Below are 16,931 nucleotides of genomic sequence, written 5' to 3'. Positions count from 1 at the left end.
TTACCAAAAATCGCAGTTCTGTCTCTCTGTCGTTACGTTTTCAAATTGCCCGCCAAGTACTTCCTGTAACTATCTGAAGCTACGTGAATCACGTGACGATCAAGCATTTTGGACTTCCGTTGACGCAACTCTCTCTCTATATGGCTCTGGGCAGACTGTAGTGTATCATTCGCTCCACTGAGAAGGTGATTGGCTACAATCTGCCATCTCTCCAGGATCTGTACACCTCCAGGACCCTGAGGCAAGCAGGAAAGATTGTGGACGACACTTCCCACCGTGGACACAAACTATTTGAAAAACTCCCCTCTGGCAGGAAGCTGCGGCCCATCAGGACCAAAACCTCACGCCACAAGAACAGTTTCTTCACGTCTGCAGGTGGCCTCATCAACAAGGCCCGGGACCCTCACTAACACGGACCCTTATCCCCTCCCCCCGTAGACACTACACGCTACATTAATGTACAGTCTCCACTTCCCAAAGGGGAAGATAAAAAGCAGGAGTGAAAGGCCCAGGTCAGGGTTTTCCTCCTACTCCTCCTCCCCCATACTCACCCACAGAATAACCAACCCAAACAACATTGCACACACACGCACACTCACTCACACACACACGCGCGCGCACACACACACACACACACACACACACACACACACACACACACACAAATGCACTGTTATTCCTGCAACACCAACATGTCCTACCTCACCATACAATTTACAATTAACCTGTGCAATACAACATATATATTTTGTTAATATTTTGCTATTTTTTGTATATATTTTGTTAATATTTTGCTATTTTTTTGTATTTTGCTACATTTTGTTAATATATTACTTATATTGTAAACTTCTTTGCCTTATGTACCTTATGCACCAACCACACCAAGTCACTTTCCTTGTATGTGCAAACATACTTGGCATAATAAAGAATTCTGATTCTGATTATCACGGGAAAACTGAGTAAATAAAATATACGAATATCGTGGCCTTTTAGGGCTTCCATAGATATGGAATAATCTCTCTTGTCTTGATTTGGTACTAGTAGTATTTTGCAGAGAAGCATGTGTAAAAGAACAAAGAAGACAGATTGAGCAGCGAGGAAAATGGATTTGACCACTATATTCAAGCTGAGTATTAATTCACTGCATTAAATATGCCCCTTTATATAAAACCCTAACCCTAACCCAAATACTTAAATGTATTTTATAAAAAAACTGAGCAATATTCCTTCAGGGGGCGCAGAATTCCTTGCTACGTCCCTGATTTTGAGTATTAATCAGTAATACACATTTAACACAGGGCTTTTATTTTGAAAGAAAACCGGACGTCGTGTTCTCGCCGCCCCCCGCCCCCCGCCCCCCGCCCCCGGTGTTGTCAGCTGACTGTCCGAGGCCGGGTCTGCTGACCGAGTTAAGCCCCAGAACCGCGCACCCTGACCTGGACCCGAGCACCCGGTTCGTCCGCATACCCTGACCCGGACTCGTCCTTCGAAATTCGCCGTTGACGCACCGGAGGCCGGACCCGCTAGCTTAGCCAAGCCGACAACCTCACACTCTGACCCGCATTCCGCACTTCCACACTTCCCGGTCCGACGCCGGAGCCGCTGGCTGAGTCAAGCCGAGCTCCTCGCCCCCTGAGCCGGCCTCCCGCTCCGGCAGCCCCCCGCTGACCGCCATGGCTCTGCTGGATCTCGCCATGCAGGGACTCTCCGTGTTCGGCTTCATCTTGTTCTTCGTGCTGTGGCTCATGCACTTCATGTCCATCATATATGTGTAAGTGGACCGCTAAGCTAGCTAGCTAGCTAAGCTAACCAGCTAGCGGCAACTCGGGCTTTTTATTAGGTGTGTTGTCATAATATCTCCCTTGAAGCTAAACTCACGAAATATCGCGAATTGGGGGATTTAACCGGGGCTTTCTGGCTGCATTACGGCCGTTAAACCTCCGTGTTCGGTTACTGTTAGCTGTTGGGCGTCTTCCTGGCTAACCGCTATCTCAGCTCAGTTAATTAACGTTACACTCATTCGGTTCCCTTCGTAGCTTCTAGCTAGCGAACCTTATTCATTTTCTGTTCGTTAGCTACCTAGCTAGCTGAGGTCATAACAGTAGAAATGGCTTTATTTCGCCTTTCGGGTTACTATGTGAAGTCTAACTAGCTTTCTTCCACCAAAACACACCGTGGTGAGCGGCAGAGAGCAGCGGGAACAAATTGCAAGAAAGTTGATATCATATTGGAATAACGAGCTGATTGGTGGAATATATGTGTGCCGGATTTTCTGTAAGATTCGATTGGTTCAGAAAAATGCTTTAGTTGTTTTCTATCATGTGTGTATGTGCCGATAATCGAAGAAGTTTAAAAGTGAGAAATTTTTTAATGAAGGCTGGTGCATTGGGTTCCTGAAAGATAAACCGGACCGGTCAGGTTGTGAAACATGGGATTTTCCAAAACCACTTGACTAGTAGGCTAGTGATTTCAAAATAGCCTGGAACGTTTTTGAAAAGGAATGGATTGCCTTTAAAGCCATTTAAAAAAACAACAACAACTTTAATTGGATTTTGCTAATAGATTTCTATCGGGTTTCCTCAAATCCAAACTTTCCAGGACTTTCAAGGCAAACCCTGAAGCCAACTTTCTTCAGAAAAACAACCCAAAAAAATTGTAAACTTTGTATTTTTGGCGGGAATACTCAATCCACCAACTTCCCAGGTCTTTTCTCTCACAAACTTTCAAGGCAAACCCTGAAGCCAACTTTCTTCAGAAAAACAATCCAAAAACTTTGTACATTTGTGTTTTTTGGCATGAAAGCTGACTTTTTCCCACTCCCCCAACCCCCCACAGCCGCCTCCATCTTAACAGGAAGAGGTCAGAGGTCGCGGCGCCTTTTTCCAAGATGGCAGGCGTGTCGCTGCTGAAGCCGCTGAAGGGCGTCGACCCGAATCTCATCAGCAACCTGGAAACCTTCTTTGCCCTGGATTACCCCAAGGTAAAAACTATATATATTTTTTACAAATATTTTTAAATATGTTTAACTTTGTTTTATGTGTCGTTGCTGTCGGGTGGAAACCTTGTATGTCCAAAACCGTAACTTTTCAGGAAATGAAAAAAAAAACCCCGGTCACATCAGATTAGTTTGCCTCAACAGGTTACAGTAACATCATGTTGAGGCAAGAAGTTGGTTATCTAGCTAACTAGACGAGACATCTGTACAACACTGATATTACATAACGTTACATCTGCTGATGACAATCTTAAGTAGCGACTGATCAAGTGAACGATAGGCTATAACATTAGTCTGATCATTTCTTGTCATATAGCTTGCTCTCTAGACTCTTCAGCAAGCTAGCTGCTATACTTCATTTATCATCGCCGTTACAGCAAAGGACAGAGTTTCAACTGAGTTTTCTAATAAGTATTACTTTCGATGAAGTAGGGATTGATTTAACATTAGCTAGCGAGAGAAAGGCTATGAATAATCTGATCATTTCTTGTCACATCGCTAACGTTAGCTTCTAGTCTAGCTTCTAGTCTCCTCAGCAAACACTTCCATCTATAATCACAATGTTAACATCAGAGCTAAGTTTGATAAACAGGTACACTGCATAGTTTTAACTAAGTTTGCAACCTAGGGCTAATTTGAAAACATTTTATTGAGCTATTTACCGCTATTTAGATGAAGTCAGACGAAATCGCCTCGTCACTGTTTACCTCATCTCTACGTGCGGCACTTCATTCAAGATGGAGGCGGGGTGGAGTTACGTGGTTTTGCCGACAGTTTGAGGATCCAGTGGAGTTACGAGATTTAGTCACAAGCTCTTTTAATACTTTTCATTGGTTAAATATTTGTAAAACCCACAGACAGATGTAAAGGGTGATCAATAGCATTTGATTTATGAAAAAAAAAGACGAAATATGGAGATACGAGGTTTCCGCCCGACAGCGACGTATTAATCAACCCTTGACTTCACAATCATATGTAAAAAAAAAAAGATTTCATTACATATTTAGCTCAAAAGGCTTGGGCAGCACGTTGAAATTAATTCTTTTTTTCTATTTGTTTTATGTATACAAATCAACCTGTGACTTCACAATCATATATTTTCTTTACATTTTGGATTTCATTACATATTAATCATCCGTATTATATTTTGTGGAAAGGCTTGGGGGGAACGTTGAATTACTTTTTTGTAAAAATGTAGTATACGTATGACTTTGTTTTATGTATACGGATCAACATGTGACAATCATATTTTAATAAAATGTATTTCATTACACATTATCCGCATTATATTTTATCATTTTTGAGAATTTGCTTCAATTTATTCATTAATTTGGGAGATGAAAAACGCCAAACCCTGATCACAACCAGCTTAACGAGCTGCTGTAACGTGACTCCGCCCCCTCTGACTCTGGCTCCGCCCCCCTCTCTCTGCAGTACGAGCTGCTGCTGTGCGTCCAGGACCAGGACGACCCGGCCGTTGATGTCTGCAAAAAGCTGCTGGGCAAATATCCGGAGGTGGATGCCCGGCTGTTTATAGGTAAGGAAGGAAAGGAGGGAAGGGAAGGAGGGAAAGAGGTTAGGGTCAGACTGGTTTCCTTAGTTTCCTCCATAGACACAAAGGTTTTGTTTTTTGCTAATTTTTTTGTCTCCTGTCGTATTTTTCACAGTTGGTTGTCACCCTAACCATTTCTTTGTCATTTTGCAGTGTTGCCATCCATTTTTGCCATTTTTTGTCTGTCATTTTTTGCAGTGTTTTATATCCATTTTTGTCATTTTTTGTCATGGCACAGCCATTTGGTTTTTGGTGTTTTTTGGGGGGCAATTTCTTGCCAGTATTTCTGTCTTTTCTTAGTTTTTTTCTTGTTTTTATTTTTTTTTTACATTTTTTGGTGTTTTTTGTCATTCTTTTGATGTTTTTGGGCAAAGCTTATGTCGATACTGTCTGTGTTAAGCAGCAGCACTGCAGACTTTGTTTTAGTTACTACAGGAATACTATATGAAAACTATGGTTAAACTATAGGGAAACTACAGCATATTGTAATTACATGGAAACTATAGAAAAATTATAGGATAACTAAGATAAGATATCACTGTATTAATCCCCTTGGGGAAATTTTGGAAGTAACTATAGGATTCCTCCATGGTTTCAGAGGGAAAAAGGTGGGAATCAACCCCAAGATCAACAACCTGAAGCCGGGTTGTCAGTTACTATAGGAATACTATAGAAAACTATAGGATAACTATAGGATTCCTCAATGTCTACAGGGGGAAAGAAGGTGGGAATCAACCCCAAGATCAACAACTTGATGCCAGGGTACGAAGGAGCGAAGTACGAGCTAGTCTGGATCTGTGACAGCGGCATCCGAGGTGACTCTTCTATTCCTTCTATTCTGTCCTTTCTCTACTTTTTTCATCATCTCTCTTTCTCTCTGTTTCTTATTCTGTCGTTTCTTCTCGTTTCTTTCTATGCTGATTATCTGATTTATTTCTCTCTCTGTGTGTGTCTCTCTCTCTCTCTCTCTCTCTCTCTCTCTCTCTCTCTCTCTCTCTAGTCAAACCCGACACCCTGACTGATCTGGCCAATCAGATGACAGAGAGTGTGGGATTGGTTCACGGTCTGCCGTATGTCGCTGACCGGCCAGGCTTTGCCGCCACGCTGGAGCAGGTCAGGCTAACCATGCTAAATGTGCTAACCCTGCTAACCATACTAATTATGCTAACCATGCTAACGCTAGCTTAATAGATAATATACAGGTTGGTGGGCCAAATGCATGCTAAATGCTAGGGGTAATGTGTTTTTGTTTATGGTAAAGAATGCTAATGCTACCGTGTTCACATCTGTTTTTGTTTGCTTGTTCGTCAGATGAATTTGGGCATTTTATTTATTGTCAATGCCCAGGTGGAAATTGGGATTTTCCTTATGCTAAAGATGCTGACGCTGAGAATTTGTTTTCTAATGCCAGTGGTTCTAAAGCTAACATTACTGGGATAAAGTGTCTTTCTAGCTGTTGTAATGCTAACTGATGCTAATGCTAACATTTCTACTTTTTTCTTTTTTTTTAGCTTTATTTGAACACTAGCACAATCGAATCCTAATATGCTGTTTTCCAGCCTGTTTTAATGCTAACAGAAGCGAATTGTAATTTTCTTTTGTTGTTGTTGTTTTGTTCTTTTTTAATAGTAATTGTATCCTCTCAGGTGTATTTTGGGACGTCGCACCCCCGCTCCTACATCTCGGCCAACGTGACAGGGATCAAGTGCGTCACTGGCATGTCATGCCTGATGAGGAAGGAAGTGCTGGACCAGGCCGGTGGATTGGTCTCCTTCGCCCAATACATCGCCGAGGATTACTTCATGGCTAAAGCCATCGCTGACAGGTTAGCACATCAGCATAGCGTTTAGTGTTAGCGGGGAATACGTGGTTAAAAAAGTGTTTTTAGGATTATTTTTACAGTGTGATAAGATGTGTAGGTTTAAAAACAATTATAGTTTGATAGGTTAACAGTGGTGTTTTTTATAGTGTTGTAGGTTATTTAAACATAAATTTTATTTTGCAGTTGTAAAGTAACTTTTTTAAAAATTGTCATGGCTATTTAACATTTTTTTTTAATAGCTTTCCAGGTTACTTAAATATTATTTTTAAAATGTTTTTTGTAAAATTTGTGTTTTTTTTTTAGAGTTTTGGCTATATTTTTTTTAGATTGTTTTAACCATTTTTACTGGAAACAGTCATGTGGCTAGTGAAATAGTAATGTGGCTACTGTAATGTTTGGGATTTTGTTTATAGCGCGATGGGGAATTATTTGAACATATTTTTATAGTTAATTTTTTTTAGGATTTTTTTATTGTTTTAACCATTTAAATTTTTTTTGAAACATTTTAATTTTAAATTTTACTGTAATGTAATTTTTTATTTATATGTTATTTAATAGGTTATTTTGTGTAGTTTTTAGTGTTCTACAGGGTATCTGTGGGTCATTAAAAAGTCTGAAAAAGCATTAAATAAATTTTGCGAAAATTAAGGCCTTAAATGGCATTAAAAAGTCTGAAATTAGATTCCCAGAGGTCTTAAATATTTTCTTTATCATTTTAGCAATAATCAGTAATATTTTACTGGCTTGTTACCACAAAATAAGCATAATCAGCGGGGGTTTGCAAGTGTTGTTGATCAACAGCAGGCCCTCCACTGTTACCTCAATGTTACCTAAACAAGCAGTCTGGCCCATACTCTCTGTTTTGGTGGACATGATCCGCGCCCCTCTTGAATTCGGGACTTCTTTCAGTTTCATTTGTGCAACCACAAAGCGAACTGCAGTAAGCTTAAAAAGCCTGACAGCCCGCGGTAAGAAAGCTGCTCCAAAACCAGAGTGAATATTGCTGCAAAGGTGGAGGAGCAGGACTCTGAAAACAAGAGCGATGCCGAGTTGGCCTTACATTTATTGGACAGGTAAGCAACTTATGATGTAGCTAAAGTTAGCCACACACGCACCATAGCAAACGTTAGCTCCAGTGTTTCCCCTGTATTTCTTTCTGAAAACGCGGAGGTGCTTTTTCAGGAACACCAGCCCAAATTTAGAAGCACCATCTTAATCGACATGGTCATATTTTTTCCACCTGAACTGTGATACTGATCAATGCTTTGGCAATAAATACAGGACTTCACAGAAATAACAATGAGCTGTTTTATTTTTAAATTATTTTTTAAAACAGTATTTAAATAAAGTTTATGGTCAAATCGGCAAACTTAGTTTTCCCTGCAACTGTTTGGCCACACTGTTAAAGAGGCAGATCAACAAGAGGCATATTCAGCAGGCGTTCAGTCAGTCGGTCAGCAGGTGGTCAGTCAGTCGGTCAGCCAGGCAGTCAGTCAGCCAGGCAGGCAGTCAGTCGGTCAGCCAGGCAGTCGGTCAGCCAGTCAGTCGGTCAGCCAGTCGGTCGGTCAGCCAGGCAGCCAGTCGGTCGGTCAGCCAGGCAGCCAGTCAGTCAGTCAGTCGGTCAGCCAGGCAGTCGGTCAGCCAGTCAGTCGGTCAGCCAGTCGGTCGGTCAGCCAGGCAGCCAGTCGGTCGGTCAGCCAGGCAGCCAGTCAGTCAGTCAGTCGGTCAGCCAGTCAGTCGGTCAGCCAGTCAGTCGGTCAGCCAGTCAGTCGGTCAGCTAGGCAGTCGGTCAGCCAGGCAATCGGTCAGCCAGGCAGTCGGTCAGCCAGGCAGTCGGTCAGCCAGGCAATCGGTCAGCCAGGCAGTCGGTCAGCCAGGCAGTCGGTCAGCCAGGCAGTCGGTCAGCCAGCCAGCCAGTCGGTCGGTCAGCCAGCCAGTCGGTCGGTCAGCCAGGCAGTCGGTCAGCCAGGCAGCCAGTCGGTCGGTCAGCCAGTCAGTCAGCCAGGCAGTCAGTCAGTCAGTCAGTTGGTCGGTCGGTTGGTCGGTCAGTCAGCCAGGCAGTTGGTCAGCCAGTCAGTCAGTCAGCCAGGCAGTCAGTCAGTCAGTCAGTTGGTCGGTCGGTTGGTCGGTCAGTCAGCCAGGCAGTTGGTCAGCCAGTCAGTCAGTCAGTCGGTCAGCCAGGCAGGCAGTCAGTCCGTCAGCCAGCCAGTCAGTCAGTCAGTCGGTCAGCCAGTCAGCCATACACACAAAATCAAAAGTTGGTCAGTGTATAGAAATTGATCTGATCGATCTCTAATGCTCCTGATGTGACATCACATCCTGTCCGTCATGTGCACACACAGACAACAACAGACAGCAGACCAGCAGACTGAACTCAGTCCACAGAGTCTTCTGCTGTTAAAACTAAAGTGAAACTTAACATTCCTCACTCTGCTCCAGACTTTCCTGTGTTAGTAACAGGATGTAAACAGTAACCTGATAACTCTTCTTCTGCTGCCCTATAAACTATAATGGTAGGTAACATTATTACCTTGTGGTATTTAAGTAACATTAGTGGAATAAGGTAATTTGTGGCAATGCTTCAATGCATTTAATTGAACTGAACACGTGCCGTGGCTCTCTACAGGCTCTGTGCTTGTTGTAGTATCTCAGCTACATAAACTGTGTGAGCCATTCCTGTCTTTGCCTTTTTCATGGATCACCTGCTGCTCTTCATCTGATTTGTCCTCCTCAACATTTTGGTGCTGCTGTGGCTCAGGAGGGTCTTTTCTTGAAAAAAAAAAAGAATCTATTGTCTCACTCTTACCAATAAACCAAGCTGCGAAAAGCGTTTACCAAAGCTAGACAAATCTCCCACGCAGTATAGGATGGGGATAGCTCCGCACTATAGTCTCTGTCTCTCTCTGACACACACACACATCACAGACATTAATTCTTATCCTCCCATTGATCAAGTGATGTATGAAATTAACGTGATATATGATGATAATAATAATTTTATAAAAGGTAGGGGGTGGCATGTTTGCAAGTCACACTGGTGCTCCTAATTACAAATTTGAATCGCGCTGTCTCCAAAAATGGATGCAAAATGCGACTACATGGTTGCACTCTGGAGCCCTGATATTATTTTTACATTTTGTTTGTATTTTGTGTTCTAGGCTGTTATTTTAAAACTAATTTTATTTTTTATAGTGTTCAAGGTTATTTTAGAATTAGTTTTGGAAATTAATTTTTGTAGTTTTGTAATCTTTATTTCAAAATACGTTTAGGCTATTTTTTTTCTAGTTTTTGGATGTAATCTAAAAAATCTTTTCTTTTGATTATTAGTGTGCTTGCCGTAGGCAGAGCACACTCTTACTATCTTGCATACTTATTAGTGTGCTTGCCGTAGGCAGAGCACACTCTTATTATCTCACATACTTATTAGTGTGCTTGCTGTAGGCAAAGCACACTCTTATTATCTCACATACTTATTATTAGTGTGCTTGCCGTAGGCAGAGCACACTCTTATTATCTTGCATACTTATTATTAGTGTGCTTGCCATAGGCAGAGCACACTCTTATTATCTCACATACTTATTAGTGTGCTTGCCGTAGGCAGAGCACACTCTTATTATCTTGCATACTTATTATTAGTGTGCTTGCCATAGGCAGAGCACACTCTTATTATCTCACATACTTATTATTAGTGTGCTTGCCGTAGGCAAAGCACACTCTTATTGTTACTGTCGGCCATTTTGTTTATTATTAGTGTGCTTGCCGTAGGCAGAGCACACTTATTATCTCACATACTTATTAGTGTGCTTGCTGCAAGCAAAGCACACTCTTATTATCTTGCATACTTATTATTATTAGTGTGCTTGCTGCAAGCAAAGCACACTCTTATTGTTACTGTCGGCCATTTTTATTATTATTTTTCCGCCAAAAAGTTTGGCACACTACTCCTACAGTTTTTACAGTAAATACACGTGAGACATCAAAATGTGCGGCCCATTGAGGAATCGTGTGCTATTACTTTTCTAAGAGATGCATCATAAGGTTTTTGAGATATTAAGGATTAAATGCCATTTTGGACGCAATACACACACATTGTAAAATGAGAACCATGTGGACTCAATTATAGGATCACAGAGCCAGATATTTAAGTTTCGTTTTGTCCGCCATCTTGTTTCTCCGCACAGTAGCTGAAGCTAACTGAAGCTAAGGTAGAATCAGATCAGTATGGATGTATTTGGACTTTTATTCTGTATATTAAAAGTCTACTGTGGAGTTTTTTACCGGCTGGCTTGATGCATTTGGGACAGACGGACCGTTTACCGGCTGGCATGATGCATTTGGGACAGAGGGAATCGCGCTGCGGAGATCGGGAGGTACGTTAGCACGCAGTAGCTGAAGCTAACTAGCAAGCAACAGTAGCATCAGCTTACTAGGCTATACAAATGAAATGGTCGAGCTCATTCATGTCAGTGCTTCGACACAGCCAGCAGATGGCGACAGAGACCATGAGTTCCCCACATGGGCTGGCTTGATGCATTTGGGACATTGTAAAAGGATGAGAACCTGAGAACCGTGTGGACTCAATCACAGGATCACAGAGCCAGAAATTGAAGTTTGGTTTTGTCCTTGTTTCTCCGCGGAGATCGGGAGGCTCCCACCCAGTAGCTGAAGCTAAGGTAGAATCAGATCAGTATGGATGTATTTGGACTTTTATTCTGTATATTAAAAGTCTAGTGCAGAGTTTTTAATGGCTGGCTTGATGCATTTGGGACAGACGGACCGCGCTGCGGAGATCGGGAGGTATGTCTGGTTTCTCACACACAGTAGCTGAAGCTAACTGAAGCTACGGTACACACACAGAGTATGGTGGTTTCTGCGCGTCGGCCGACGCTTAACGGAGCTTCTCACGAGCTCAGTTTTCAAGCTAGAGTGGAGCTTTTTTATTAGCGGAAACTAGACATCCAGACGAATACGTAGGTACCAGCCATGTTATGTAACATAGCTCCAAAGTCGGCAAAGTTTTTGACAAAGGTAAATGGGCATGACTATTTTCAAACGGGTCCCTTGACCTCTCACATTAAGATATCTGAATGGCTCATTAGAACCGCAAGAGTCTTAGCTTTACAGCCATATCTGACATATGTCAGCTACATAGGGTATATGAGCTCCAGGGTACTAAAGACACAGTGTTCTGCATGCAGTGAAAAGATGTTATTCTCGCCTTTTTTTCTTTCCCTGTTTCTGCACACTGTGGTACCTAAACAGTCATGGAATTGTAGAAATTGGGTATGGCTGCAAAGCTGAGACTCTTGTGAATCCAAAGAGCCCAATTGCATTCATGTGTGATGAAATATGGCCTCATAGTAACCATTTCAATGTGATGACAGCATTTTTTAAAACTTGACCTTACTGTATAAAATGACATGAAATGAAATGGTCGAGCTCATTCATGTCAGTGCTTCGACACAGCCAGCAGATGGCGACAGAGACCATGAGTTCCCCACATGGGCTTTCTGTCAGTCTCGGCACCGTCTTTGTGATGCGTTTAGGGTCCTTGGAAAGCTGGGAATCTGTAGTTTCGTTCAATACCAAACATGTTGCTGTGGAGTGATGAGAAAAGTTTCCCAGTGCCTTTGAACGCAACTGGCTCTGTTTACTGAGTCTAGTCTGTCAAAATGCTAACAATTGCAATGCTGCACCGCTTAGCAAAGCTAGTGAACGCCAAGTCTAAGGGCAGGTGCATTGCAAGGGCGGCAAGCACACTTACATTTTCTTTAGAAAATTTAGCCTTTTCTAGTTTTCAAATAGTTTTCGAAGTATTTTTTGTAATTCTAGTTTTTTTTTTTACAAATTTTTTTTTGGTATATTTTGTTTTTTTCATTTGTTTTTCAAAAAATTTTTTTTTACAGATTACAAATTTTCTTAATATTTTTTCATAGTTTTATAGATTTTTATTTTAAGTGTTTTTGTATAAAAAATGTTTTTTTTAAGGGTTAGGTTAGGGTTAGGGTTAGGGTTAGATTTCTTTTTAATTCATTCATTGGACGGCCTTAACCAATCAGCTGCTTTCTCTCCTCAGAGGCTGGAAGTTCTCCATGGCAACACAGGTGGCGCTGCAGAACTCCGGCTCTTATTCTATTGGCCAGTTCCAGTCCCGTATGATCAGGTGACAAGCACTCTGTCAGCTGATTGTCATGTGGCTAGTGCAAATATGCATGTGGGTAGTGAAAATATTAATGTGGCTAGTGAAGTACTCATGTGGCTAGTGAAAATATTCATGTGGCAAGTTAAATATTCATGTGGCAAATGAAAATATGCATGTGGCTAGTGAACTATTAATGTGGCTAGTGAAATACTCATGTGGCTAGTGGAGATAGTGATGTGGCTAGTGAATCTGTCATGTGGCTACCTGTACGCAGGTGGGCCAAGCTGCGGATCAACATGCTGCCGCTCACTGTTGTCGAGCCAATCTCTGAGTGTTTCCTGGCCAGTCTGATCATTGGCTGGGCAGCACACCACGTCTTCAGGTAAACAACCATCCATTCTATTCTATTGTAGGAGGCAGCCGCGTGCCTAGTGGGCGGGTCTAGTAACTACTCTGTGTGTGTGTGTGTGGGGCAGGTGGGACATCATGGTGTTCTTCATGTGTCACTGTCTGGCCTGGTTCATTGCCGACTACATCCAGCTGACCGGAGTGCAGGTAATATTCAGAGCTTATTAATATGTAATTAACAGGCTCATTAGAATTATGTAGTTGAATTACTGAGATTCAGATTGTTCATATAGATTTTCAGATTCTTAGTAACATTACTGTACTAACATTGGCTCTAGTGCAGGTATCATTAACAGGTCATTAATATGTAATGAGGAGGGTAATTAGTTTTTACTAGATTTACTGAGAAACTGAAATTCAGGTTATTTTTTCAGATTCTTATTAACATTATTAACATAATTGACTGGAGTGCAGGTATTACTAATAGCTCGTATGTAATGGGGAGGGTCATTGTTATTGGTAGTAATATAATTGAGATTCATGTGATTATTGAAATTATTAACATTAGATTCATATTATTGACTGGAGTCCAGGGCCCTCATTTATCAACATTGCGTAGAAAAGGTTCTAAATTCTCTCTTATGAAAAAAATTTAGAATGTGCATAAGTACCATCATGCTCGTGCACAGCCACTCATTAACATAGATTTACGCCCCCAATTGACCATATATGGTGACAACCTTCCCTTTAAATGCAGCAGGAAATGTCATTGATATCTCTTCTGTGCTGAACACGGCTCAGACAAAGAACGCAGGAGGAAGCATTTACAGATGCAGACATTGAATTATTAAAAATTGGTAACTGAGGTTGTGGCACCACAAAGTACTTTCTGGAACACTCGATGGTAGATTGATAAACAAGCGAAAACATACAGTCTGTCAGCAGGTGTGAGCGGCGGCATTAAACTGTTTTATCAGCAGAGCAGTGGCAGGAAAAAAAAAAAGTTTTGACCTGAATCCAAAATAATAATAGTCAACAAGAGGGACATTGCTGCAACAGGCGGAGAACAGACTGAGACCAGCCTGTCCGATGTGGACCGGACACTCCGGACACCGGATTGTGATAGATAATTTTCATTTGAATATATTTCTCTAAGCCTGCAGGTCCTCCCTGAAGGAGAAGATGGGGCAGAGGTCCAATAAAACAAAATCTACTGAGTCGCCCCTCATCGCTTTCAGTTAAAAAGTTGGTGCGCTCTCTAAGAACGCGCTCCATGCGTAATGCATAATGCTCCAAATCATCCATCAAAGCAAGATGAGCCATTTTACTCACACAACTATCAATGTCTTATTGTTGCCTTTTATGATTGCCTATACCCTGAATTTCATCACCCATACTAATAATTAAAGCGATTAGTCGATTTAATTCAGTATGCTTAAATGGACTAGATAATGTAGTTGAACAATATGCACTGTCGAAATTGTATATGAATGGTATAACATGCACTTTTAGTCTCAACTACTGAAGCCTAAGGAATTTTATATTAATAATTATGAAAATGCCTATTCATTTGATTGTCTGTTCCTGTCGTTCTTGGTGGTCTTACATTTTCAACCGCTCGGTGCTGTGCGTAAGCACGGTCAGAGCTGTGCTTAAATTTACGCACGTTCTCAAGCATAAGTACAAATTGATAAATCCGACTCTTTGCTTAGAATTGGTCGTACGCATGGTTTACACACATATTTGTACTTACGCACTCGATAAATGAGGGCCCTGGTATTGACGGCTCATTAATATGTAATGAAGAGGAGCATTAGTAGTATTTAGAATAATTATTGAGATTGAGGTTATTAAAATTATTTACATTCATAGTATTATCACTATTTGTAGTACTTGTAATATTATGTACTGACAGCTCATTCATATGTAATGAGGAGGGTTTAAACTATTAATTATTGACAGCTCATTAATATGTAATGAGGACTAGCGTCGTTATTAGGAATATTACCATTATTTGGATTCATGTTGTTAGTTACTGTTATTAGTACTATTAATGTTAATATTAGGTATTGACTGCAATGATTATCAGTATTATTGTTAGTCTAATTTTTCACATATTAATATGAACATTAATATTACAACACAATAAGGTAAATTATAATTTTTGAAATGTATATATGAATATTCAATATTTACATATTTTTTAATGAATGCAAGTATTCATATTTATATGAATGTGAACATACACAGGTCCATTATATTTGTAGAATTTTTTTTTAAATGACATATACTAATATTAAACATTGACATCACAGGGCGGCCTGTTGTGGTTCTTCAAACTGTACTAACACTTTCATGTTTTGTGAATTAGTAATATTTATGCATTTTTATAAACATAACTGCTAACATTTATTTGAATATGAACATACAGGGAGATCAATTATATTTTTAGATTTTTTTTTTACTAACAAACATACTGTTAAACATTGATATCACAGGGTGGCCCGCTATGCTTCTCCAAACTGGACTTTGCCGTGGCCTGGTTCATCAGAGAGTCCATGACGGTGCAGATCTTCCTCTCGGCATTGTGGGACCCGACCATCAGCTGGCGGACCGGTCGCTACCGGTTACGCTGCGGTGGCACCGCTGAGGAGATCCTGGACGTGTAACGTCGACGTGGCAAACGGAAAAAGAGCAGGAAACAAGAGACAGACTTTTCCATTTTTCTGTTTTTTTTTTTTATTATTTTTTAAAAAGATTGGCCTGTTTTAATGTGTGTGTGTGTGTGTGTGTGTGTGTGTGTGTGTGTGTGTGTATTTATGTTACGCTGGTGCTCTTAAAATGTAAACAAAGTGCAAACGAGCCAATGAGAAAGCAGGAAAAAAGTGTTAGAAAGATCTGAGGAGTTTTGTAAATCCCTTTTTTTTTTTTTTTCCCCCACCAAAAACGAGCGGGAAAACAATGAGCCAATGAGGGGAGAGTGTTTCCAGGAAGTGGATAGTTTCTTGCCTCATTGGCTGAAATTTTGTTTGTTTTTTGCGATGCTTTAACATAAGTTTTCTCGCCGGCAAACAAAATCACGAATGACGTCAAAATTGCCATGGAAACAAAGCTGTAAAAAACAAATAAAAAAACAAAAATCAGCCAATGAGGTGAGATATGAAATGTATGATTTTCAAAGCAAACTCAATTTCTGTGAGAATTTGCATGAATTTTAAATATTTATTGTATTTATGAAATAACATGTTTTTGTCGTTTTGTTATAACTTCTGTTTTTATTATTTAGATTTTTTGTTTGTTTTTTTACTCAATTGACTTTTCTTTCTTTTTCTTTATTTTTTGGTAAATTATTGAATTTCAGTCAAATCGCTCACCTCATTTGCTGATTTTTATTTTTATTCTTTATTTTTTTAATCCAAATCAGATTTATTAATTTTTTTTTTTTTGCCAAGTATGGCGAAAATGGCCACGACATTTCGGTGTGTCTAACAAAAAAAAGAAAAGTGGGACTAAACAAAGAAAACAAAAACATTTCATGAACTTTTTGTTGTTTGTAATAAAACAAGAAAATCAAACATTTCCAAACAAAATCGTCTTTTTTTGTCTTTATCTTTTAGTTCATTATTTTTATTTTTATGACTTATTTTTTGATTATTTTGTGTACTTTTATTTTGAAGACTTTATTTGCACTTTTTTTTACTTTGAGTTTTATTTTTTTATTTTACTTTGAGTTTTTTTATTAATGATTTTGTATTTTGATTTAGATTTTTTTAATTTTCCCCTTTTACTTTTTGAATTCTAAGGGTTAGGGTTAAGCTCCTTTTTTAATTTCTTTTTTTTGCAGTTTTTTTTAAACATTTTTGTACTTTTATTATTTTTTTTATTCTTTTATTTTTTTGTATTGTCATTTTCATTTAAATTTTGGTTAATTACTTCCTAATTTTTTTTTTTACTTTAATTTTTGAATGTGACATTTTGAATCCAATCTCTGTCTTTCCTTTAGTGTTATTAGCTTTACAGTCGTTAGCATCATCTTTAGCATTTTCCGCTCATTCATTCCAATGAAAAAAAA

General features: G+C 40.0%; 1 protein-coding gene across 1 annotated transcript; it reads left to right on the top strand.

Annotated features, from left to right (window-relative positions):
* Positions 1-1,513: 1,513 nt before the first annotated feature.
* Positions 1,514-16,511, top strand: ugcg (UDP-glucose ceramide glucosyltransferase). The gene is made up of 10 exons (XM_071913199.2): positions 1,514-1,771; positions 2,836-2,980; positions 4,430-4,532; positions 5,261-5,362; positions 5,548-5,660; positions 6,194-6,372; positions 12,446-12,532; positions 12,786-12,893; positions 12,988-13,066; positions 15,358-16,511. The coding sequence occupies exons 1-10, from the start codon at positions 1,674-1,676 to the stop codon at positions 15,526-15,528; spliced, it is 1,185 nt and encodes a 394-aa protein (XP_071769300.1). The 5' UTR covers positions 1,514-1,673; the 3' UTR covers positions 15,529-16,511.
* The last annotated feature ends 420 nt before the right edge of the window (positions 16,512-16,931 follow it).

The sequence above is a fragment of the Centroberyx gerrardi genome, chromosome 2 (genome assembly GCF_048128805.1).
Source record: "Centroberyx gerrardi isolate f3 chromosome 2, fCenGer3.hap1.cur.20231027, whole genome shotgun sequence".
Taxonomy (NCBI): Eukaryota; Metazoa; Chordata; class Actinopteri; order Beryciformes; family Berycidae; genus Centroberyx; species Centroberyx gerrardi.
Note: the sequence above shows the minus strand (reverse complement) of the source record. Positions and strands in the feature narration are given on the sequence as shown.